The 24,775-nt window shown below is 42.6% G+C and overlaps 1 protein-coding gene across 13 annotated transcripts in view; it reads right to left on the bottom strand.

Annotated features, from left to right (window-relative positions):
• epb41l3b (erythrocyte membrane protein band 4.1-like 3b) overlaps positions 1 to 24,775 on the bottom strand; it is a 45,165-nt gene that overhangs the window by 11,986 nt on the left and 8,404 nt on the right. For 5 of the 13 annotated variants that reach the window (XM_047331870.1, XM_047331871.1, XM_047331879.1 and 2 more), the window contains exons 2-15: positions 16,214 to 16,368; positions 13,331 to 13,474; positions 9,356 to 9,460; positions 9,080 to 9,122; positions 8,878 to 8,953; positions 8,501 to 8,719; positions 7,586 to 7,673; positions 5,825 to 5,977; positions 5,135 to 5,232; positions 4,491 to 4,666; positions 3,880 to 4,085; positions 2,848 to 3,432; positions 1,417 to 1,470; positions 293 to 328 (exon numbers count right to left, since the gene is read on the bottom strand). In XM_047331870.1, the coding sequence (XP_047187826.1) occupies positions 293 to 328; positions 1,417 to 1,470; positions 2,848 to 3,432; positions 3,880 to 4,085; positions 4,491 to 4,666; positions 5,135 to 5,232; positions 5,825 to 5,977; positions 7,586 to 7,673; positions 8,501 to 8,719; positions 8,878 to 8,953; positions 9,080 to 9,122; positions 9,356 to 9,460; positions 13,331 to 13,384 (1,893 nt within the window). In that variant the 5' untranslated portion in view covers positions 13,385 to 13,474; positions 16,214 to 16,368. Of the gene's footprint in view, positions 1 to 292; positions 329 to 1,416; positions 1,471 to 2,847; positions 3,433 to 3,879; positions 4,086 to 4,490; positions 4,667 to 5,134; positions 5,233 to 5,824; positions 5,978 to 7,585; positions 7,674 to 8,500; positions 8,720 to 8,877; positions 8,954 to 9,079; positions 9,123 to 9,355; positions 9,461 to 13,330; positions 13,475 to 16,213; positions 16,396 to 23,137; positions 23,339 to 23,493; positions 23,750 to 24,775 lie in introns of those variants that run through there. The other 8 variants (XM_047331874.1, XM_047331873.1, XM_047331876.1 and 5 more) reach the window with 6 other exon arrangements.

Here is a 24,775-nt window from a genome sequence, read left to right as displayed (position 1 = left end):
ATGGCTGTCAATGACACAGTGGCACTTGAGAAATGAACTGGAATGGTGTGATCAGAAGCAGCGGCAGCTTTGCAGCAGCAGCAGCAATCTGTGAAGTGAATTCAGGCAGGAGTGAATGGTCAGTCTGGTGTGTGGTGTGATAGTGTCAACAACCGCAGCAGCAGCAGAAAGCAAGCCGGGGCGGGCGAGTTGACGAAAAGTGACTCATGACTCATGTCTGTGAGGCTCAGTGCATCTGCTGGTGGTGGTGGTGTGATGCACTGAGCGGGGCCATGAAGTGAGCCCAGTGTACCTGAGTCCGCATCTCAGAGTCCTCCTCTGCTTCCGACTGACGGCACGTAAAGAGGGAGAGAACAAAGAGTGTGAGACAAGGAGAAGGAGAGCAGCCGTTAAAGAGAAGAGTCGCAGCGGGGAAAACAGAGTCAAAGGACAGAAAGTGGGCAACAAGGGGTGTGGCAAGCAGAGAGACGAGGGGAATTGACTGTTTGCTAAACTTCTCCGATCACGGCTTAGCAACTATGACAAGACACGAATGGAGTTGTCACCGAGTTTGTCTGGTCAAAGATTAGCAAGTTGAGCTAACTCGTTTGATTTTGTATAACATAATCATAATGTTAAGTCTGCATGAATTGACAGTAGCAATTTGGATTTAAGGAATTGGCTTCTTTGCGTTCTCTAAAAAATAAATAAAGCCCCTTTAACAACCAAGAACGTCCACCATTAAGTATTTCCTGATCTTAGAGTTTAAGCTCTGTCCTTTGACGCTTATCCAGCAATTGTTACTGGAGAAAGTGCCACACATGGGTTAGTCCTCATCCTGAAACGTTTGACTCTAAAAGTCAAACAGTTTGAAAGTATGGATAATGATTGAAAACACTGGCCTTCTACACCCATCTGCCATGTCATTACAAACCAGTTATGGTTTTTGACAGGTGTATAGTCAGCTTGAGTCACTAGGCTGCAAACTGCAGCTGATAAAATCTGCTGGCGGCAGTCGTCGTTTCAAATTTCAAACGGCAAAATAATAAACGGTTGCCGACTAGAAAGGAGAAGCCTGATTTTGTCTGCCAGTGTATGAAATCAAGGAGCCACTATTTTAAATTCTATAGAAGACTTGGATTAGAGTCAGTAACTACAGGGGGGCGGGGCTTGGCAAACAGTCAATTGCATTGATGCCACTGGAAAAGACATTGATGGAGGAATGTGTATGTGTAGTTTTCATTTTATGTATATAAAAACAGAAGGAAAGAAGTTAACAGGATGCAATGCATGCATAACATGCAGATCTTCAAGTTCACAAGTTCTTCTGTACGTTTCACATTACAACTATGATCCAGCATCACTTTTTTTTCTCTCTTCCTGGTCTGTGCTTGTCTTTCATGCCTGAACTGTAACAGTTCTCCCTGATGTACAGACCTCTGTGGCAGTCATCTCTCCATCAAAGGCAAAGTCAGTCTGTTCGCTGTCGGTCTGCTTTCACAAACCGACCGAAACCATTCCAAGTGGCAAGCGGAAAAAATACAAATAATCACATGAGAAGAGACCCAGCTTTTAAATCCTCCAAAAATTCATGACTCATTAACAGAGATTCTTCAGAACCACAAATGACACAAATGGATATGCACTGGTTGTTTCTGTGAGCTTCACAATCCAATATCAGACAACACTACACACAAGATCATCAGGAGAATGACACAAAAGATGAAAAATAAAAAGCAAAGTAAGCAAGCAAAACAGACTCAGAGGAAGTTGAAACCTTCGGCCAGTCACTTTGACACTTAAGCAAAAATATTATTAAATTTGCCTTTGTTTCGAAAAAGGCTGAATCCTGGTATATAAATATATTTAATGAAATTCAGTCCAGGTAGATAAAGCATTTGCTGTGTTGTCACGTGATGATAAAAATGTGATTTGACGATTTTCTTTTTGCCGAACAGTAACCTGACTTTCAGGCCCTCCCCCCTCCTCTCCATGCATGTTGACACTGAAGGTGATCCGGATGTGGGTGAGTGTCACAGTCTCTCTGCATCACAGCAAACACTACATTACATTACACAGATCTGTGATTCCAGTGGGTATTGGCATCTTGGCAAACCACAGTAAGCTACTTTGTGGAAATGCTGAGAGTCATTTTCGGCAGAGCTTCCATTTAAATTAGTTCTGCTTTGCTTTGAGCAGCAGTGCAGAGAGACTGGAGGCTGATATTAATGTGGGAATGTTGTCATGCAGCTGGTGTTGATCTTGTCACAGTCACTTTGTACTCTATAAAGCCATGAATGAAGATGATAACACTGAGATGGGTTAGGCACAAGCTATTTTTTTAAATATGAAGCTTGGTGAGGGATTAGTGACTAAATGACGGAAGGTGACTGCTTTATATCCAAATTATGATTAACATTTAGTTAAATATTTAAGTATTTGCATGATTAACTGTTGTGCACTGTCGTGATATTTCATTCTGATTTGTTAGTGACACAGATAAGGTAAAAAGTTTCAAAAAAGGGTTTATATTTCACGCTGATGAGAAGAAGACACTGTTTTTTTCTAACCCTCTCATAAAGGTGACATAAATACAGCCAATCAAATATGAGATGGTGAGACTTGCAGGTTCATCTCTGTGATGTTGATGGGGATGTAGTCTACGGGATGAGGGTGTGACTGGGCAGAGATGAGGTTCTGAAAGTAGGAGAACTGACAGACACCGGGACACAAAAGGGTCTCCAGGTCGGCTCTGAACTGGTGAAACAGCAGAGCGAGATTACACGACAGGATACGGGGTTAACGATTATCATGGACAGTACTTCTAAGTACTGGAACATAAAAGCGCACGCACACACACACACACACCTCCTCTTCCTCTGAACTGTCATGGTCATGGTAGCCCTGGGCTATGCAGGCGGTCAGGGAGGCTGCCTTGGGCTCCAGGTAGCAGAGGCACAGCGCCAGGGGGAAGGACAGGGTGAGGGCATAGGGGACGGAGAAGGAAGTGGAGAGCAGGAAGAAGAAGATGAAGAGGAAGCAGGGGATGAGTGAAGGCGATTTAATGGGGAGGAAGTTCTGTGCACACTCGGGGAGGAAGCGCATCTCCGTCAGATCGGGGAAGGTGATGTAGCCGTCCTCATCCAGGAAGGAGGACAGGTCGGGCAGGTGCAGGGAGAAGGAGAAGAGCGTGCCGCCGCGGCTCTTGCCCTGCTCCAGCCTCTGCTTGCGGGCCGAGAGCAGCAGCGCCTGCTCCTTCAGCAAAGCTGCTTTGCGATCGGCGTGGGCTTGCCGGCGGCGGCACCCGTTGCTGCTCTTTGCCGGACTGACCGACGAGGCTCGTTTTCGTGCATTCTCCCTGCGCCTCCGCCGTACTTTGGTTGATGAGACGGGAGATGAGGGGAGTGAGAGCTCAGAGCGGAGGGGGTCGTTCGTGTATACACAAGGGGAGTACTGACGGAGGGTAATGTCAACGAAGGGATGACGTGTAATGGGGAGAGGGGGCGAATACGCATGAGCACACACGAGTGTAGTTTAGGGTCAAAGGAAGGACAAGAAAAGAAAAGCTAATTAGTAAAGCGCACACAAGATGAAAGCACTTGGGCCTAGCCTACTGCAGAGGGTTAAAGCTGAAAGCAACAAGGAAATTCTCTTCAGCCATTAAGTTATTGAGAAATTTAAATTTATTAGACAGAAAACAAAACTAAAATCCCAAAAAGGATTAAAATGGCAAGAGACGCAGCAGCTTCTAAGAAACGCGATCTGTTTCTTTGAAAATCCAGTGACATTTATATGTTACCTCTCTTTGAACCAAATGCAAAAAAAACCTTCAAAGCCTCTGGAAGGTTCTTTTATCTAAATTAAATGCAGGTTTTAGGGCGTCTGTAGAGAGTAGATTACCTTTGTGTCTTGTCGGAGCGGTGTCGTGACGGTGGGCTCTGGCGTTTCTGCTTCATCCATCCGAGCGTCTTCCTGCTCCGCCTTCTCTTCCTCCGCTTTCTTCTCCGTCGTTACCGTGGTGATAATGTCTCCCTTGGCAATGACTTTGGCCGCACCGTCAGTGGCACCGTCCTTCATCAGAGTCTCGTGGTTCTCCATGATGGGAGCTGTAAACAAAAAAAAGAGGATGCGATGGGCTCGAATCAGTCATGTTTTATAGACACCGAGGGTCTGAGTAAAATTTGAAATCAAAAATTTTGATTTGCTCCTGCACATTGTTGTTATAGGATCCATTATGACTTTGTCACTGAACAGCAAGTGTGCCAGACATTTTAGCGTTGCCATCTTCCACGTACAAAACACATTTTTCTATCGTTTTTTTAAAGCAACAAAAGTGAAAAAAAGAACATTTATAAAAACACTACATTGTGCAGGTGACATAAACAGGGCTTGAAAGAAATATCATTGTTCTGCTCATGACAAACTGGATAAAAAAACAAAAGCCCTGGTTTGAAATCAATTTCAACATTTGGTGGCCTTTGTGGCCACTAAACACACAAACTGCTCCTCACCTCCATCTAAGCTGCGGGACATGTTGTATCGTTTGCTGGAGAAGCGTTCAAAGAACGGAGCTGGTCGGATGATCTGAGAGCTGGCCCTGCGGGTCTGTGCCTGCGTCCTGCCACTGTAGCGGAACTTGGAGCCGAGGCTCAGGAACTTCTTCGGAGGAGCCTCGGGGGACACGAGCCTGTCGCCGGTTACAAACGCTCACATTATTCAAACCAGAAACAAAACACAGATTTAATCTACGCGCTGTAAAAAATAATTTGTACTCCTGCTAATTAGAACACTCCCCGGAGAGCCCTCGGAGTTGACCCGCTACTCAAAAGAACCCAGGAGAATATTTTTTGCTTAAAGCAGCAACAAAGCAGCTCTGCGTGTTGTCCAAACGGCAAGAGCTACTTACAGACTGAGCAATCTCTCACTACAAATAAATCATTTGAGGTGGTTTTTGGTGAATGCGTGTTTACAGGGCTGGCACGGTGGCGATCGCTTCTAATCAAAGGATACCAAAGAGGGTAGGAAACAAAAGAGGCTTTTGTTTGGTAGCAGCAGGAAAAAATGCTCTCTCTTTGCTACAAAGGCAGATTTTGAATCATCACTCTCTGCTGCATTTTCTGCAAGATTTATGTTGAAATCCTCTATTTTGTCTTACCTGAAGAAGGTGTGGTGTTCGACGCAGACCTTCCAGAGCCTTTTGGCAGCACGGTGGTTTGGAAGCTTGAAACCAATTGTGCTTTCAAACTGCTCAAACTGCAACACAGATTAAAACTGTGGTCAGATTCACAACATGTAACGTTGACCTCTTTCAGTCATTTATTTGTTTTTAATCCCTTTTCTATAAATGTATGTTGTTTTGCCAGTTGCGTACATAAAAATTTCAGATATTCAATACTGAATATTAGATAAAAAGGGATATGCCATCCCCATATATTTCCCATGTGAAACAGGAACACACTTAACAAAGCCAGTTAATACAGGATGTTTGACAGTTAAATTGCTCTGTATCCTGAAAAAAATATCAAGTGAGGGATGCCAGTGCAGACATATTGGATTAGAATATTTTAGAGAGGGATAAATCTCTTCATCCCCAGAAAGCTCAGAACTTCAAAAACTTTTTTCAATCAACAGCAGCACTTTTAGGGTTCTTGTGCATCTATAAAATGCTGCCGAGACACTAGTAAAGTTTAAGATACTGCTGTGACAGAATGATGTGTCACACTAATCAAAGGGTAAGAAATGGACTGAGCGGCTTACTGGGCAAATCAGCTCTGTACACTCCTAAAAAATAAATTCATATACTTTATTTATCTTTTTAATTTTTTATCACGAAGTGTGTCATCACCTCGCCAGGACGGATTTTGATGTAGAAATTGTTCCTCTTGTAGGAGATCTTGAGGATTTTGGGCCAGGCGAACCTGTTGATCCGCAACCGGTCTCTGTAGATGAGTAGGCCACTTGCACAGACTCCCAACATGATTTCTACACCCTCAGAGTCCTGGAAACATTACACATAGAGAAAAATTCAAAATTAGTTTAATGAAACTCCTTCATAATATGTCACGTTTGTAACAAAATCCCTGACAATCTCAGAGCAGGAGCCAACATTGCTCTTCTTTTCCTGTTCTGCAAAACATAAACTCTTATTCGACAAACTCTAAGGTGATGGAGGGGTGTTCAGGAGCCAGTGCACAGCAGGACAAAACAGACTTTGAGCGGAGTCAACTTGTGATGATAGAAGGGTAAAGCAGGCAGGTGGAGAATGGATTTCAGGCAAACGTCAATCTTCTCTACGCAGGCCGTGACGTTGAACAGCGACTCAACAGGGGCACAAAGTGAGTGAGAGTTGGCCAAAGCACACAGTGAAGTCTTGGGAAATGGTGGATGACGCTCTTCACTGCACAAAGCATGAGATGAGCAGGTGGAACCATTTGATAAAAGGGTTTGAGAGGGAGGCTCTGGTCCACAGCAGGAAACAACCAGTCTTAAGTAACAATGGGATGCTGAAAGTGAAAAATTTGTATGTAACCATGCACGAGAAACAAACAACACGCGCGCGCACACACACACACTCACACACTTGGGTAAGCACATGAGATGCAGCCTCTTACCTCTCCCTCAGCTGCAGCCAAGCATTCATAGAGACTCCCTACCAACTTTGCATTTAATGAGAGAGGAGAGAAGACAAAAGAGGGATGCTGGTCTGATATGTACATATTTTTCTCATGTATTGAAAAAAACGGTGTCTCACAGAACCAGTACTGAGCAATTTTGATGTCTGCTCAGCTTGATCAAGGCTCTGTCATTTCCTCTTTTCTGATCTGAATCTGCAGAGGCAATATCCGCCTCACGCACATCTACACCCATGTTGACTTTCAAAGCGCTTTTTGATTCATATCAAGACCAATGACTGTAATTTTCTTTTACGTTGACAGCGCTCCTGCTGTCGTACTGCAGCTCTCTCTCTTTACTGCCTGTGTTCTAATGATGTGTTTGATCCCATCTGGCTGGCAGATTAGGGGGGAAAAAAGAAAAGAAAAGTTGAGCTGGGCTCCAGACCCCACCCCATCCTCCCTCCACCGTTCAGCCCCAGATCCACGGAGGCAGAAGTGATAGAATGTCAGTCAATCAGCGGTGCAGCAGAGGCATTTCTGTGGCAGCCATGATGTTTCTGAAGCAGCGGTGTTGTGGTGGAAAGCGTCACTACTGACTGCATGATTGGAATGCATTAGTGTCTGATTGCATATAGAGAATACAAAACACATTTAACATATTACTTGAATACCCCTTAGTGCATCTTAGAGACACTACTTGGGACATGAGGGCAACAAAACCCATTTCTGTACAGTACATATGAAGCTACACCCGGCAGATGGTTAGCTTAGCTTAGCATAAAGGCTGGAAACACTCTAGGTTAAATCTAGAACCTGTTTTATCATTAAGTAACAAAGTAAGTGGAAAATGTATGTTTTCTTAAGATTATGCAACTGAAAAAATGTCAATTTGTACAATTTGCCATGTAAAACTTTTAAGTTTAGTTTGACTTGTGAGAAACAATAAATTTGTAAACGCTATACACACAGTTAAGGGTTTAGTGGTTTGTTACCTTGGCGTGGTGGAGGTCCACGCCAAACATGGACAGCTTCTTGGCATTTTCCAGGAAGTGAATCTCAGCTTCAGCCGGTGTCATCCCCCTGAGGAGAAGGGACAGATCAGACACGAGTCAACAAGTGCAAATGAAAATTAAGATTTGATGCTTTCAGACCAACGTTAATATGCAAGACGAGCCCTCGTGAGATCCAAACAGAGATAATTAATTGATTTATTGCACAAAAGCTCTTTGGAAAATGATTGTTTTTATGGATGCTTTTAACTGAAGTGCCAGAGTGCATCCATTTTTAGCATAGATGGCCTTTAGCGAAACCCTGATGATCCCGGCACCGTCCGTCATTGCCTCGCTCCACCCACTGGGCGAGACGGGGCCGCATCAAATTACACACAAATCACTGTGATAAAGGGAGAAGAGGGGACTCAGACAAAAGGACAGACAGCTAGAAAGCATTTATAGGAAAACACAAATCCAATGTCTGCAGACAAATTACCACTCAAAGCAGATCAATAATCCTGGATATTAAGGTCACTGTAGCCGATTTAAGGATAAAAGGGACTAAGAACGCCGTTTCCCAATCTGCTTCAAAAAACAGGCAAAGTCTGAGGTGTGACCTTCTTGATGATACAGTGTCTCATTGTGAAGTCTCACAAGTTCAGCATCATGCTTATGTTGTCAGGCCGCCACATTGGATTACAACCACACCTATACCGTCTTTATAGGGCAGATTACCAGAGGTTTGAGTGTAAATAATACCTCAAATTTATGTTTTTCTATTTTTCTACACAGATTGAAATTTGCATTGACGTTTGGTTGATAAAATCGTCAAAGGTCCAGGCCTGTTTAAAAAGGTTGAGCTCCAGAGTACAGGTAGTAAAAAGAGTTTTATTTATAAATAAAGTTGGGACTAACTTGTAGGTCTTGTGGAGCTCCATGACCTTCTCCTCGAGCTCTTTGGTCTGGTTTGGTGCAAAGCGCAGTTCGCCGATGTAGTCGCTGGCCAGTTCTTCGGGGTCATAGTCTCCCAGTTCAGACTGGACCGTGTAGGAGCCCAGCACTGTGTGGGTGGCGAAGGAGCAGGGCAGGCGACCCGATACCACATCATCTCTTAGCTGCAGGCACAGGTAGTACCTGTGACAACACAAATCAGACAATGTTCTCGTGTTTTCTTTCAAGGGTTTTAATTTTAATTCTATGATCAATTAATTTCCGTTCATCCAAATTGATGAAACTAAAGCTTAGAAATCCACAAGCACATAATGACTATTCTAAATTAACTGTTGACTCACCTTGTTATATCCTCAGTAAGCTGGGCGGGATCTGGAGGGTAAAACTTCACGTTGAATGCAAAGTTCCAGGGACCAGCTGAGCGGTAGAAGAAAGGTCATTAAATTATAAAAAACAGCACTTTTCAGGTGAAACAACTCATTTGGCCACTTTAAAATCAGAATCACAAACACTTGACTGGATTCTGTAGGATATGGGACTTACTCCTAATCTGCTTCTTCAGTTCCTTGGAAGGGTCCAGCCAATTCTGCAACAGATGACCGCGGACAGAGGCATTAGTCATCGCCTCTTTGTGACCAAATTACCAACAACCGCAAGTTCCCAAAGTAGGACATCTTCACTATGTAACGACATAAACTCCATGAAATGAATCAGACATTGTCGTTGCGAAGATGCTCAGCGCTGTTTAGCAAATCATTGTATAATGTTCTTGTAGAAAGATGCTCTTGCACAAGGGCTTTTGGGAAGTTTTTAAATTACCTTCTGGTTGTCAATATCTTTGTATGTGATTCCAAAGTAGTCTTTCTCCAGTAGATTGAGGTGATCACAGACTTTATCAAAGAGCATTTGTCCCCTGGCTCGTTTCTGTGAGAGAGAGAGAAAAGAAACAGCAGAGGGTATTAACCGATATATTCCCCCTTTTCTGGAGATAATTAACTGATAATTAACTCGTGATTCATTTCTGCAGTGCAGTAATGTGAAATTTTTCAATTACAATAACAGCATGATGATACAGCACATTACGCTGCTGCATAACGGAGCCTTTTTCTGCCACTGGGCGAACCCTGTAATTGTTAGAGCGGTGTTCGACCAACTGGACCAAACCTCTCGGGATCAATTGCTTCCATCTGAATAAAAACTACAGCAATTAACACACATTCAAATTCCTGAGATCGAGGTGAACCTCAGCTATGTGAGAGTCTTAACGCCGATCCACTGCGCAGCCGGATGTCATCGGCTGGAGCTGTGTCACTCCTCAGACTCATTTGGCCGGCTCACGTGGGATATATTTTAAGGGCCCGAGTGAGTTCCCACAACACAGATACCTCCTGCCTTGACGGAGCCAAGCCGGCTCCACATGCCAGCATACGCTGAAAGCCACTGCCACATTTCAACAGCAGGAGTCATGACACACCACTGCATCTGTCAGGTCCACACATTCCATGACATGAAGGCCCATGTGGATAAACACACATCTGGCAGGGGGAATAGGAGCAATATAGCCTTCGACACATATGGTATTGGCATTTGTACGAGTTATTCACACACACATACGCACACTTGCTTTGTGAGAAAACCCGGGCGTATGTGCGTGATTTGAACAGAGCCATTAAGCTGCTGGCGGCAGATAGTTAATCCTATCAGAACATCTCAGAGGGAATTAACAGAGTCATGTCAAGACTACTGCTGCCTTGCTGTGACAAGCTTCTTTTCAATGCAACATGTAACCCTGGCTTTAATGACAGAGCCTCCACACACGCACACGCACGCACACGACAGAGTGAGATCTGCAAACCTCTGTTTAGGCTCCGTCACCCACCGAGTTGATAAAGCACAGATATACGGTGACCAGGGTAAATGTTATGAGTGCAACAGATGCAGCTGACTGATGTGGCATGACATCCGGTTGTTAAGGAGAATGGAAATGGCAGGAAACTGGGTTGAAAATGTATCTCTAAATTACAAAATGAAAAGGGTAATTGAAATTCATGATTATTTTATGAAGGAACTGGAACTTGCATCACAATCTACAAAACTAATTGTCTTTTAATTAGGGTAAAGATGTGCATCTCAACTGGAAAAAAAATGTGTCTGTGATTTATAACAACAGCAATGTGAGGTGTGGGAATCCCCCGCCCCTCTGCTGGGAAAATAACAGCTTCTGGGGTGAAGCAGGGGGAGGTTCAGCAGGTCTGTGACACAGAAAATGATAGGAAAAGATTAGTGCAGACATTTTCTTTCCTTCAGAGGATAAAAATTGAGTTGAGCAGCAAAACTACAAGGTCAGGGGGATAGAAATGTCAAATCTTGACATTCTGGATCACTTTTCAAATTAGAGGAGGAGGAGGAGGAGGAGGAGAAAGACTCCCTGGCAATAACAATCGTAAGGATCCTCTGACCTCAATTGTATCACTGTGTCAAACACCATAAGCATAAGCATAAGCTATAGCTTAGGTCTCCTGCGTTTCACTCGAGCTGCGAGGAAACTTTTCTCAGGAAAACAGTGTGGATGGTCATATACATTAGCTCTGGTAAAGGGGACAGGACCAGAGGTTACAGGAGAGTAAAGATATGGGACATGAATGATGATGTGATTCAATACTAAAACTACACGACACAAATACACTCTGTAAACAGCGATGTTTACATTTCTTCAGTGTTTTTTGTAAGTCACACATCACAAGATATTAATCGGATTATATAAACATATAAGCCCCTTGAGCTTAATCATCTTCCATTAAAGAGGGTCCCAGTAGATTAAATGATAAATTAGGGAAGGTTGCTGCATACAGTGACAGCTCAACTGCAGTGTATGTAATTTAATCTAGTTATATACTCCATATCTCCAGGATATTAAATCAACTTTTTCTGAGAAATGTGTTCTCCGAGAAACTGAAATAATTATTGATTAAATGCTCAAACCACATCAAAGTAAATTCGATGATTGAGATAATTGAAGAATCGCGACTCTTCAACTCAGTTGATCCATAATCCAGTGTCTTGACCTACATTAGGGACCGAACTTCATGGATGTATTGGCTTTTGCTGAATTATCTCAACAGCACGTCCCCCAACTTTATGGAAGTACAGTGATACATTGGTTTAGTGTCCTTTAAAATACAATTCAGTTAATCTTCATGTTGAGACGTTTTCCTGGTTGCGACTACACTTTTATTTTACATCCACATGAAGTGATATTAGATGTAATATTCTTCATTATTCTGTTTCAATCTTAATCTCCAGAGTATGAGCACATTTCTCAGTGCAAAAACCCTCTCAAATCAACAGCTCTGCAGAAACACCCAAGAACAACAAGTCCTGACTGACCCCTCCTGAATCCTTCCCCGGCCTCAGTGGGACATCGAGACATTTTGCCAAACGCAGAGTCAATGACACTGATTCCCTCCAACAAATGCTCCAGTTTCACGGTCAGATCACCACCACCACCCAAACAGTTGGATAATCCCTCTGTCCGAACCCCCTGGTGGGAAGGAATCTGCTCGGAGGAGATCTGAGAAGAAGGGTCTGTTTCTTTACTTCAAGCCCGCCCACATTTTTGGGGAAAAGTACAAAGTTGAAAGTCTCAAAACTTTGAGAAAAAGGCTCCACATTGTATTGTTAGGAAGAAAAAATATGCAAGAGTGAAATGTCAGGTAGGTTCATAAAGCTCTGAGAAAGAACGACTGTTCGAAGGCAGAAAGCAGCGACTATGAACACTAACAATTACAACAAGAAGACATTTTCCTCGTGGGCTTTGCTTTGATTGGTGGGGTTATATGTAAGAATACTGGAAACATAAGAGCCATAGATAATAAGAATAATTGCTCTAGTCAGGGCAACTACATCTAGGTCAATTAGATTTAAAACATTTCATTTTTAAGTTTTGCTAAATAGTCCAGACTCCAGCCTAGAAAGTAATGAATCCATTAATCACCTCACCCTGTTCTCTCATTCTGACCCAGTATGATAAACAACCATGTTCACTCATGTTCTATTTCTTTTCCTCAACGTTCAACTCTTCCACATTATGATAAAAGCCACTGGGACGGTGAGCTTCCAAGTATCGCATTCACAACACAAAAGACACATGTTTTTCACGGATGGTTGATTTCGCTTCCCCTCATAGGATTTATTCCTGGGTAGCAAATGAGCTTTGAAGTAAGAACTAAACATTTAAGGACTGTTATATTAATTATTTTTTCATTCTCAACACTACCAGGAAGAAGCTTTGGAGGAAAAACAAATCCCCCCAAAGCCATTTGGCACAATGCAAATGTAAACGCATACTGAAATCCATGAAATCCCCTTCTTGGAAGAAGCGCTGCCAAAATAGCACTGTTTTATCCTATTTTCTTACAGCAGGCCAAGTGTCACAAGACTGATATATGGAGAAATCTGGACATATACTCACGAAGGTTTCCGTTCCTTAGAAAAATGGTCTTTGTATTTGAATATCAATGAACAAATTCAAGTTGTTGTTCTCTTTGGGCCATAATTCTGATGTTTTTGGGACACAGGCTGTGTCAAACTGTGCCACATATTGCATTATGTGTTTACATTCAATCAGCTCCCAGCTATGCAGTCACACAGGGTAATGAGAGAGAAGTGAAAAGGCTGATGGAATGTCAAATGAAAAATGGATGTTAAGTTCAAATGCTATACGTAGCATCCTTGCTCCTTTGATTAGACAAATGTTAATATTCCTAAACCACCCAAGTCCACCGCCCATCTCACCTCCACATCGAGTGTGTAGTCGGAGCCGTCCAGCAGAGTGACTTTACACTGCATGATCTTCACCTTCTTCACTCCTCTCAAAGGAGACTTGGACAGACGACTGATGGATGACCTGTGGGAAACCTCGTCCTCTTCCTGCTGCGCCTGAGACAAAGAACACTTATTTAAGTATGTATGGTTTGTGAGTTTATTCTACTGGTTGAATCACAGAATTCTGACCAAGAATTTTGTGCTTTTAGACTTACATTTTACAAAAAATACATTCTGTACACCATTTCCTTACCCAACTGCCTCAGACCTGAAAGGTCAAGTCTCTTAAAGTAGTCATCTTTGAAAAAGCCACCAGTACTGTCACGTGTTCAAAAATCTAAAAATAAAGACTGGGACCCTGAGTGAATGTAACCAGTTCCCACTGAGAAGACCTAGAGGTGTACCGCCATTTTGTCTTAAACAGAGAAAATCCAATTTTCCACTTGGTTGAAAACAAAGCCTTTCCTGACTGACTTTATGCAGAAATAGATGCCTCCAGCTCCGAGGCATTTTTTTTCTTGTTGCTCGCACACAAAGTGGATTTAATGGCCCTTTTCATTACATTAGTTGCAAATTTCTTATCTTGTTCTTCAGAAGGATTTTTTTAACCACACAAGACAATTACGGTCACTTTTAGAGAGCATGAGAATTGAAACGACAGCCTAATTTAGATATGATTTACCCCAAATTTTCAAAGAAAGCATTTACTCTAATTAATGTGCGACAGATGCAAGTGCAACAGAGTTATGAAATCACATAAGAGGAACTGTGAACGGAGGCCACTTCATTCATCTGTGAATCGTCAGAGCAAAGACTGACAGTGTTGTCACACTGCTGTGATTTCTCTCAGCAATGTTTCTGCTAATTCACACATCTCTGACAATGGCAGAGCATCATCCATCACCCTTAGTGAGACATGACAAGCCCTGTGAAACCATGATGAATGCATTTTAAGGGATAATGCTAGTAAGCAAAGGTATGTCAACGTCAGTGCGTTTTTTTGGTCCAGACAGAAATATCTCAAAAAGAAATCGGATGAATGGCAAAAAAAATTGTACAGATACTCATCTGTGCTCCTCAGAGAATGAAATGAAATGAAAATAAAAGTTTGATCCCCCGACCATCCAAGACCGTCATCTTTCCATTTGTCCAATATATTGGTTTTAGGAAGATAAATATATTTGCAAAACAACATCTGCTGTGCTTTTTTTTCGATCACTTCCAAATATGGCTGTCTTGACTTTGACTTGTGTAAATGATTGACATCTACAAGTTTGGTTTAACTGTCATTAAGATGCATTTGATGACACGTAAAAGTGAAAAGTAGACTTACTGCCTCATGGTTGGTTGCCTGAAATGACCTACTTACTGCACATTAAATAAACTTGACTTGACTTTCACCAGTTCGTCTTGGAGTTAAAATGAAAGTGGAAATTCCCTCACGGCGTAACTGAGAAATCATGTTCATCAAAATTGGACGAACGGACAAACATAATGCCTCTGGCCACGGTTGTTGCGGAGGCACAATAATAAGACAGGCAAGCTCAGAGATAATCAACCACTCTAATTTGGTCTGAGAACCTACATACAGCAAACATCAGTCGAACCCCTTACAACCTTTTTCTCATTAGAATCTAAAAAATGCTTTCTGCTCACATCAACAGAGCAATTTTTGCCTGATGAAAAAATACAGATATAAATGGGTTTCATGACTTGAGTAATGAGTAAACGTCCTTAAACTGAATTGATTCAAAGCTTGTACACATGGGGTTCTTAAAGGGTAATAATGCCTTGAGCTACACCAGTAACATATTTGTGATCGCCATGACTACTCATACTGAAAACGAGATCTGTGTGCATGTTCAGCTGGACAACGTGTTTTCATTTCAAGTACTAAATTAGGGAATAGGCAGTAGTTTCAAAGCGATGGGAATTCGATCCACAGATGGGTTATGATAGTGAGCCCTGGAGTAGTGTTTGGCCCGAAATCAGCAGACAAGCAATGAAGTGTTCAGATAACATCAGAAGCTACCTGGGCTGTCTGCCTATGTAACGTGTACAAGCCACAGGCTATATTTTTATTCATAACACAAAAGAAAATACGGGTTGAAAAAATACTGAACTCGGGTTTCCACTGTTCCAAAGCAGAATATATGAATTCCTTTTTAGTCCACAAGCCTGCTGGTGGATCATATTAATTGTTCATTAAATTTAACTGGAAATAATAATCACTTCAGTGCAGGAAAAACAAGACATTTACAACCTTTTACAACTAGATACATGTGTAGAATTTAGTGCCAGCCAACTGTAAAGTTGCATATTCCTTCAATCCAGCTCAGTTGCAGTAACTCTCGCTTCATGCAGCTGTGTGTAGTTGCACTTATCAGTGCAATCAGCTGACGTAACGCTGGCAACGAAACACATGCTCCCCGCGGTTTCTCAAATCTGCATTTTCTCCCCCGATTCCAAAAATTCAGAGCAAAAAGCACCGATAAGGAAAAAGTCCATTTGTCAGCAGCTGTGTTTTGATGCAGAGCTGTAAGCGCCACTAGGGTCGTGTCGCCATGTTCATTTCCAATTTTCACACAAAGACATAATTCATTCAGGAGAGGGATGAATGGTGTGTATTGTTTAGTTTTTTTAATTGTTATTTCAGAAAATGGATATTAGAAATAAGAAAATTAACGTACAATGTTTACAACCTCAAAATCCATCCTTCATTGTGGGAAGACATGTTTAATATTATTAGAATATTATTGTGGATGATGTTTCATTAAATGTCAGATGTATACATGGATATTTTCAAGGCACAGGTGGGCCTATAGGGTGAAATGTGGTCGTGAAGAGGCTGACCTGTTCTTTCCTGGCCGGGGTGCTGTGTCCGACAGCGGCTGGAAGCTGCTCCGGCTGGTTCTGAGGCGAAGCAGGCTCGGCTGCCGCCTGGCTGGGCTGGGATGCTGGGTTAGCCGCCTTGTTCTCCTGCGGCTGCTTGGCCTCTGAGTCTGCGCCTGATTCGGTCGTCATGGTGAATCAAGCTGCAGCGGAGAAAGGAGGAGGGTAAAAACAGATGAATCAGCTGACTTGTTATGGATTGATCTACTGTCGCTTTTCAGCCCTTTGCAATGAGAAGCTGCTCTCTGATGCAAATGCAGACATATGGATATTGTTTGACAGCAGAAAAAAAAGGAAATTAACTTAAGTGGCTTAGGTGCACTCAAGTCCCTTTTTCAATAATCTCAGCGGTGGAGTCAGCGGCTGATAATGGAAAGTGCTTAGACAGCTGGTGCTTTGACGGCCACATATTATTCACATACACTCTGGGGCTTTAATCTACAGCTGCAACTAAAGATTGTTTTAATCATTGGATTATCTGTCGATTATATTCTTGATGAATCATTTGGTAAAATATCAGAAAAATACCGACTAATACATAAAAGTTACATAAAGTTACTGATTATCAATCTTGGGGGGGAATTCAGTCAAACTTGAGCTGTTTTCAGATAGTTTCATTTTCTGAAAATTTGGTTTGCCTTTCACATATGACGGACCCAGCAGCAGATTGTCAGTCAGGTATGCGTTCACACCAAGAGGAAAATGTGCAGAACGTTCTGTGGCATCTGCGTAGAACACGCAGGATGCAGGACACAACGATAACCCTCCCTCCCCTTGGTGCCTCTGTAGAGTATTTACACACAACCATCCCAACTATCTGAACAGCGCTCGTAAGCGTCGTTCATAGCATGACCTTCACCTCCCCCTGTAAATAGCAGCATACCTGCACCAACGGAAGCTGTGCAAGAAGCACAAAACTGGGTAATGAGAGGAAACATCCAATGGCCAGTTCTGCCAAATAACGATGACAGGGCAAATCCCACTGGGGGCCCTGCGCTAACCGTACCCACAGGCTTTGATATGTGTGGGATTTTGGGGTGTGTGTGTGTGTGTGTCCGTGTGTGTGTGTGGGGGGCACATTGGGCCTCTGCCGAAAGTCTGGGGTGTGTAGTACAGATGCCTGTCATTCTGCTGTTGGCTTGATTCTCCCTTAGCACTATTTATAGGGCCGTGTTTACGCCGGGTAGGGACGATTCCTGGGAGGATCGGTGACTGAGGACAACAACCTCTGCATCAACACTGTGGGCTGAGGTGATCCCCAAAACTTCTAACATGATGACAACCCCCCCCCCCCGCCACAATGGAGAGTTGTGGCTCTCACCAAAAAAAGTTAAAGGACCAGGTATTAATTATTATTAAATGCCACAAGCTAATTGGAGGGGAACAACATATTTCACAATCCAATGTTCTAGTCAGAAAACAAATATGACACAATCTTTTTAGAGGACTAAATATAAAATAATTGCTTTTTGCACATCAAAGGGAAATTAATCTTTGCAAATGAGGCATGCATTTGAATTCCCGCGGAATTACGTAAAAAAGGGTTGCACTATTAAAGTCAAATCAATCTCTGCCAAGACAGAAATACATGACAGAAGCGAGTTGTTAGTTTTTAAGTGGATGAGAATGATCTAAATTCAAAAGGTCCAAACTGTTGGGAGTCTTTAAGTTTCTTCAGCATTTCCTTCCCTTCACTTTCAAAAGAAATCATGCAGGAAGTGTGTGAGTCGAAGAATCAAGGGTCACTGAACACAACATGCTGATCAAACTCTTTGGAATACGAGTTACTTCAGGCGCCATAAAGAGGCTGTAAAGATTACCAAATCTACACTTCAACCCTGAGTCGGTGGCAGCAATGTGAATGAAGTGTGTGTTGAGGTGACAAGATCCAAACTGTTAAAAAAAAGAAATTAAGAAGAAAAAAAAACACTGAACCCAACTCAACCAAAATCCTGTCAAAACCTCCCTGCTGTCAACAGAGTTGAGGAGCGGTTCAGTGATCAGCTGACAGATTATGGCTGCACAGCCAACCTTTGCCTCTCTTAACCCCCCCCCACTCACTATGAAACAGGAACTATGGTAGGAGGGGAAGAAAGGAACATCTTAGCACCATAGAAATGGAGGAAGAATACGTTCAGTCACTGGTGACAGGCACTCTTCACAGGGCTACACAACAGCCCACACAGTGGCCTTGTGTGCCACCCACACCATGGACTGGCACATACATTATGTATTCAGAAAGCTGTACTCACAACTCATTCAGTGCCCTGGGTTACTCCTGAGCATACAGGGAGCGGTTGATGATTGCACCAAATATAGCCTTTATCATTTTGAGTGCAAGATTCCACTACCGACAAAGGCAAAGTAATTTTTAACCTAATCATCGGTGATAGTTTCAATATATGAACTCGCTTTGCCGGTGGGATTAATCTTGCGAAAGGGAGAATCAATCTCTCGGCTCACGAAAGCCTTTACATTCATCAGAGTCATAAACGGTTCACGTCTTTACCAGTAAAATTGTGCGGCACAGAGGACATAAGAAAAAGAATTTTATCAAATCTAAATCCTGTCATATCCCAGGTTGACAATTCAATATTTGCACCAAAAAAAAGCAAACCAATTTTAAGATGCCTAATCACATTTTGTTTGCAAAGAAAGCAAAAACAAAAAAGATTGCGATATCCTGATTAATATCCAATGTAAAATCACAAGTGGTTGCCTCTATGTTATCAATTTTCCCTTAGTAATAGAAAAATAGGATACTAAAAAAGGATCCGTTTATGTCTAATTGTAATGAATCTGGGCATTTTCATGAACCAGATCTAAAATGGAACCTGCAATGGAAGTTATGTGTTTGTTTCTTGCATCAGTAAATTTTAGGAATTAATAAGTAAAAACTTGAGGGCCACTATGATTGAAGAGGCAAATTAAAACATTGCTGAGAGCAGGAAGACACTCGACAATGTCATCAGACGCGTCTTTCAGATTACCACTTGAACAGCTGTTATCTGTGATCGAAAATAATAATCTCAGAAATAATGTGGCTTCTAAGGAAAGAAAGAGACACAGAGTGGAACTACTCTTCTTCCGCAGGAAACAAACCTTCCTCAGAAGAGCCATTACATCATAATTAATACTACAAACCCATTTCTTCTTTCTGGCATGAATCAAAACTAAACCACAGTTTATCACGGCCACTGAGCAAACTGATTAAAGCAGAGATAAGAGTCACATGAGGACATTATGCAGAGACAAACCCACTGGGGTCGATGTACCTGTCGATCCTAAAAGCTGAGCAGAGGCTAATCAGTGTGTGGCTACATTACATAATTGATCACTGACACTAAATGATGTGCTGCTGCCCCGCAAATGCAAATCTCCATTTTAAGGTCCACTTGTGATTGTAATGCACACTGTTGGAAAGTCACACATACACAAACTGTAGGACGGGGCGCTGCCATCTGTGCTGAGTGCCATTAAACCCCAAGTACACCACAGCTGGTCCCATCCCTGCCCTGCCCCCACACCCATAACCTAACCCCCCTGCCTGGAGGCTTACGGAGGTCTCATGGACGGGAATGTTTGGCGTTTTTTGACACATCAGGGCCCGTCCCGAACAAGCCCTGCCGTACACATGATGCGACCCCTCTACATGGCTGCGGGGCCGACAGCTGTTACACAGAAACCCAGCCACTGTAACAGGAGACCGTGGAGCTGGTGTGGCCAACCAAACGAGACACCTCTGCTGAGGGGTCACTGATCCCCAGAGACTTTTTAACAGTCCGGGCGTCAAAACAACAAAAACAAAATGGTTGATGATGTTGATCTTCAACATGTTGTCCACTAATACGTCCACCGACCAAGAGTAGTACTCTTAATCCTGTTGTATTTTGTACGAATGATGAGAAAGGCTTTCTTTTCATTATCACTTTTCATTTGCAGTATATTCAAGGCATTCAATGAATACCATTTACTGCAGTAACTTATAATAGACGCAACATTATATTCACCTCTAGATGCATGGAGTGCCAGCATAAGTGTCAACCACTGGTTAGAAGTTGTAAAGTGACGATGACAGAACTCTGCGTCACTTCTTAGGAGACACGTGGTGTTATGTTTTGAATAAAATGCAGAATTTATTAGAACAAAGTCTTTTCCCGAGCACAAATGTCATCGTTTTCATGGGTCCGATTTGTTGCGGTTGTGTTTGTGAGAGAGAGAAAGAGAGAGAGAGCTACAGGAGAGTGAAGAGGTGTAGAGCAAAATCAATGTACTGTACACCGCTCTAAAAAATTAAGTAATGGCGCAGAACTACATTAAAGATCTTTTATGTTATTATGAGAAGTGTGAAAACAAATGTGGTTCATTATGAAACTGTGTGGTAGAGAAATTAGAAAAATGTAGTGGGCTGCCACGGACTAGGTATTAATTGGAAACACTGATGGATTGTAACATTAGTGACTCAGCAAAACATCAAGACTGATCTCTTCACTGCATAAAACACCTTCAAACTAATCCAATATGATACAACAATCCTACAAACAATCCTCCAAATGTATCATACAGTTTCAGCACAAACTGAACATTGTAACCTTCGGGATGGCAGAGTTCATTATAGGACTGTTGCTGTATCAGACGGCATTGATTTTTAGCTTGGTAACTGATAAAACCATGGACCAAAGTAGGGACCAAAATGGACAAGACGCTTCACGACTCAACAGCAACAGAGTTTGGGGAAAGTAAACAGGTCACATGAAGGTGAGTCCGAGCAGAGAGCTTTTTTTTTTGCTGAGGAGCTCATAAATCCTGTGAGCTTGCTGCATTTACATTCTTAACATTACTGTCTCCTGCAGAGAGACATCCAGAGATGCAGCAGCAGCAGACAGACCAGCCAACATACCACCATGTCAACCTGACCGACTCGTCTGCACTTCCCCATGCGACAACGGTTTGTCTTTGTTGCTTGTGCTGTTGCCTGAGGACAGGCTCGTTTTCATGAAAGCACAAACATCATCGATGTGGCCGATGGGGAAAACAATTTCTCATATACATGTTTGCTCGGAGCGAGCACTAAGTCTGGCTGTTCTGCTCCTTTAACAAAGGGAATAATCTCCTATTAACGTAAAAGATTAGAACTAATTCTCGGTAGCTTGATGAAGAAGCTAATAACGTCTTATGCGGCGACTGCAGCTGACCAGTGTGGGATTAAGCCTTTTATGAGATTAGCTATAGGTAATCAGTATATCAGCTGTAACCTGATATACCAATTATATTTGTCGGCGAGCATAAACTAGGGTCAAAGCAACAGTGTGTCAATTTTATATTAAATATGCTGCAAAACAAATCTTGACGTTGAGAGGTGCAGTCGACGGCCAATCAGGGACAATATATTTCAATGAGTCAGAGAAGGAAGGAAGCTCAGAGCTGTGGATCAATATGTGAACGGGCTTCTTGTCTATTATCCCTCTTGCACCAAGGCTTCGACAGATTATTGGCTGCTGGAGGAGGTCACTGTCTCCTTGGGGCAGAGCAGAGTAGTTTGCTTTCAAAAATCTCGTGCTAGCGCAAGCTTAGCTTTTAAAATGAAACTTTTGGCCTCTTGGCCTCAGCTTGGTCAAGTCCTATGTGTTTGTCTTTTGAAGACATGTCATGTATACTACTTAAGATTACAATTACATTCTGTTGGAGCCAGCTCAGTCCTATAAAAAGCAATCGTGCTTTAGATGATAGCATATTGTACAAGAGAAATACAAGTATAAAATCTAATCAAAACAATGAAAAGAAGCTGTTGCTATTTGCCTAATGGTGCACAGTAGTGATCATATACTATTTAGATTTCCTTAATCAAAACAGGGCTACAATTGTTTTCGTTATCAAACAATCTGACTATTATCTTCTCGATTAAATAATAAAAAAAAAAGCCTGAGGTGATGTCATCAAGTTGCTTTTCATGCCTGATCAAACAAATTCCCTTTACAATTGCACAAATCGTTCAAAAGCAGCAGAAGCCAATGAATGTTTTTATGTTTCCATTGCTTAAAATGTCATACTATCAAAAACATTATTCCATTCTGTCGGGGCCTATATTGCTCCACGGAAGAGCAGCCACACTTTTCAGTGGATGATTTGTTACTCATATGGCATTTATTCGCCAAAGAATAGAGGTCACCCTTGTTGACCTTTTGAGGACAGAACCAATTAATCAAGAGGCCTGTTGCTACTGTATTTACTTTCTGCATGACCCCATTGTACCTCCACAGAGCCATCTACTCCTTTATTCCTCATCCGCATCATCAGAGTGGCGAATAAACGCAAACCAGGAGAAGCTTCTTCCTACATATCGAAAGCATATTTTTTGTAACGTTGACTACAAACACCACCATCTTCTTCATTTTCATTTTCCAACAAACTGGAGGGTGAACCAACTGCGAGCTGAGGGGACCACCCCCCCCCCACACACACACACCCCCACACCATGTTGCCACAACAGCTTTAACTGTGCGTCTTCCTTATTAAAAACTGTCAAGTCAGACCTCCGGCCATTGCTAAGATGAGGAGGAGGAGGAGGAGGAGGAGGAAGAGGAGGAGGATGAGGATGTGAGGATGCTAAAGAGACGACCCAGCGCCGTGGCCACGCCCACCGCACTGCAGATCAAAAACAGCCGAGTACGTCGCCTCGGGATCGGACAGTTTAAACCGTTTTTCTTCTTCTTCTTTTTTTTTTTTCAAATCCACCAAAATGTCTCCAAACATCGCCGCGTAACGACAGTGACTCGGTGTCGAAGTGTTGAATTAAAAAAAGATTTATAAAAAAAAAAAAAAGGGCGTCTCGTGTCGTGTCGCGTCGCGTCGCGTCGACCGGGAGCACACGTTAGCCCCCTGTACCTTCAGCGGGGTTTTCTTCTTCTTCTTCTCTCCATTTGAAATATCTGACTCCGACTCTTAGCTCCCACAAACAACAACAGCCCCCCATTCAGCAAATACCTAAAAACAACAACAGCACACACACAGACACAACAACACAACAACACCCCGTCGCAGCATTTTCTCCAGAGGTCGAGCAGCACGTTAGCTACCGAGTGTAACTGTCACCGAGAAGAAGAAGAAGAAGAAGAAGAAGAAACGGACGGAACAGGGAAGTGGACCGAACCGGGGGTGCGAGCGTTCTCGTCTCTCACAACCACCGCCGACCACGAAAGTGTCGGTTGTGAAGACACGCATTAAAGAAATGAATTCGTTACCGGGTTGAAGAACCGTGTCCCTCGTTCAGCCGGCTGTGCGAGTCGCCTGCTTCGTGAAGAGGGCGCGAGGCTCGTGTTTCCTGACAGCGGCGCTGCTCTGCTGCAGTTCCCCCCCTCTCCGCCAGCCCGCGAGCCTATCACACTGCACCGAGCGGCCCGCAGCAGGATTGTGGGATATCAGGAGACAGCCGGGGCATTATCTGAGCTGCACACAGCCCCGCATCACTTTACTTACTCTCTCACACACACACACACACACACACACACACTGCCCCACATCACTTTACTTACTCTCTCTCTCACACACATACACACACACACACACACACACACACACACACACACACCGATCACTGACACGAGGTTTGTTGTGTTGCGTCACCGAGTGAAAGCAATTTCTCTTAAAGGGAAAATGGGATTATATGAAAACGAATCAGTGATGGAATTTGACAGAGCACATTTGCCATGTGTTCAAAAGAAAAAAGATCACCTAAATACCTCCAGTTTGTGCTGCTTTAATAATATGAATGAATAAAGTGCATTACTTGCATATTCTCTCCTCTGCTGTACATCTGTGACTCTTTGTGACAGGCTGCCACATGATTCCACATTATGCTGCATTGTTCTCCTGTACATTATTACTTTCATTAATGTATTTAATCACATTTTCTAGTGTTTCACTTATGGCTCTTGTGCTTTAGGTTCCTGTCTTTATCTTACTCCTTGTACTTAACTTCCTTAATTTAGCAGATAAACATTTCCCATATCCATTTTGTGTGTCCATTATTTGAATGGATTTCATGGAGTAAAAAGACATACGTCAATGCTGCTGCCGCCTTTATATGAATGAATGAAGTTATTTTATTTCATGCAAATGCTATGTCCTGACCCCTTAAGGTACAGCAGGTGAAAGGATGAGTAGATTAAATCAATTGCTCGATCTACAAATAATAACTGACAACTACTTTTTCTTTAGGTTTTGGACATGGCTGTTATTAATTCTGTAAAAAAAAATGTATTTTACTTTTTGTCCATTACTGAACTGAATACAGAACAAAACACTAATAACTGCGGCTACTGAAATTTCAGAAATACTTCCTGACACTTTTTTTACGATGTTCAGCAAATTGGAAAACATAATTCAAGACATTAAAACAAGTTGATCAGTATAAGCACATGAATATACCGCTACCACACATCTGCTTCCCTCCTCTGGGTTCTTTTGTTCCTGTGCGCACAAACACAGACATAAAAGCAACTTTGTTTTAATTAGTGTCTGGGC

This window comes from Scophthalmus maximus, chromosome 5 (assembly GCF_022379125.1).
Source record: "Scophthalmus maximus strain ysfricsl-2021 chromosome 5, ASM2237912v1, whole genome shotgun sequence".
Taxonomy (NCBI): Eukaryota; Metazoa; Chordata; class Actinopteri; order Pleuronectiformes; family Scophthalmidae; genus Scophthalmus; species Scophthalmus maximus.
The sequence above is the reverse complement of the archived record's forward strand: the minus strand, read 5'-3'. Positions and strand labels throughout refer to the sequence as shown.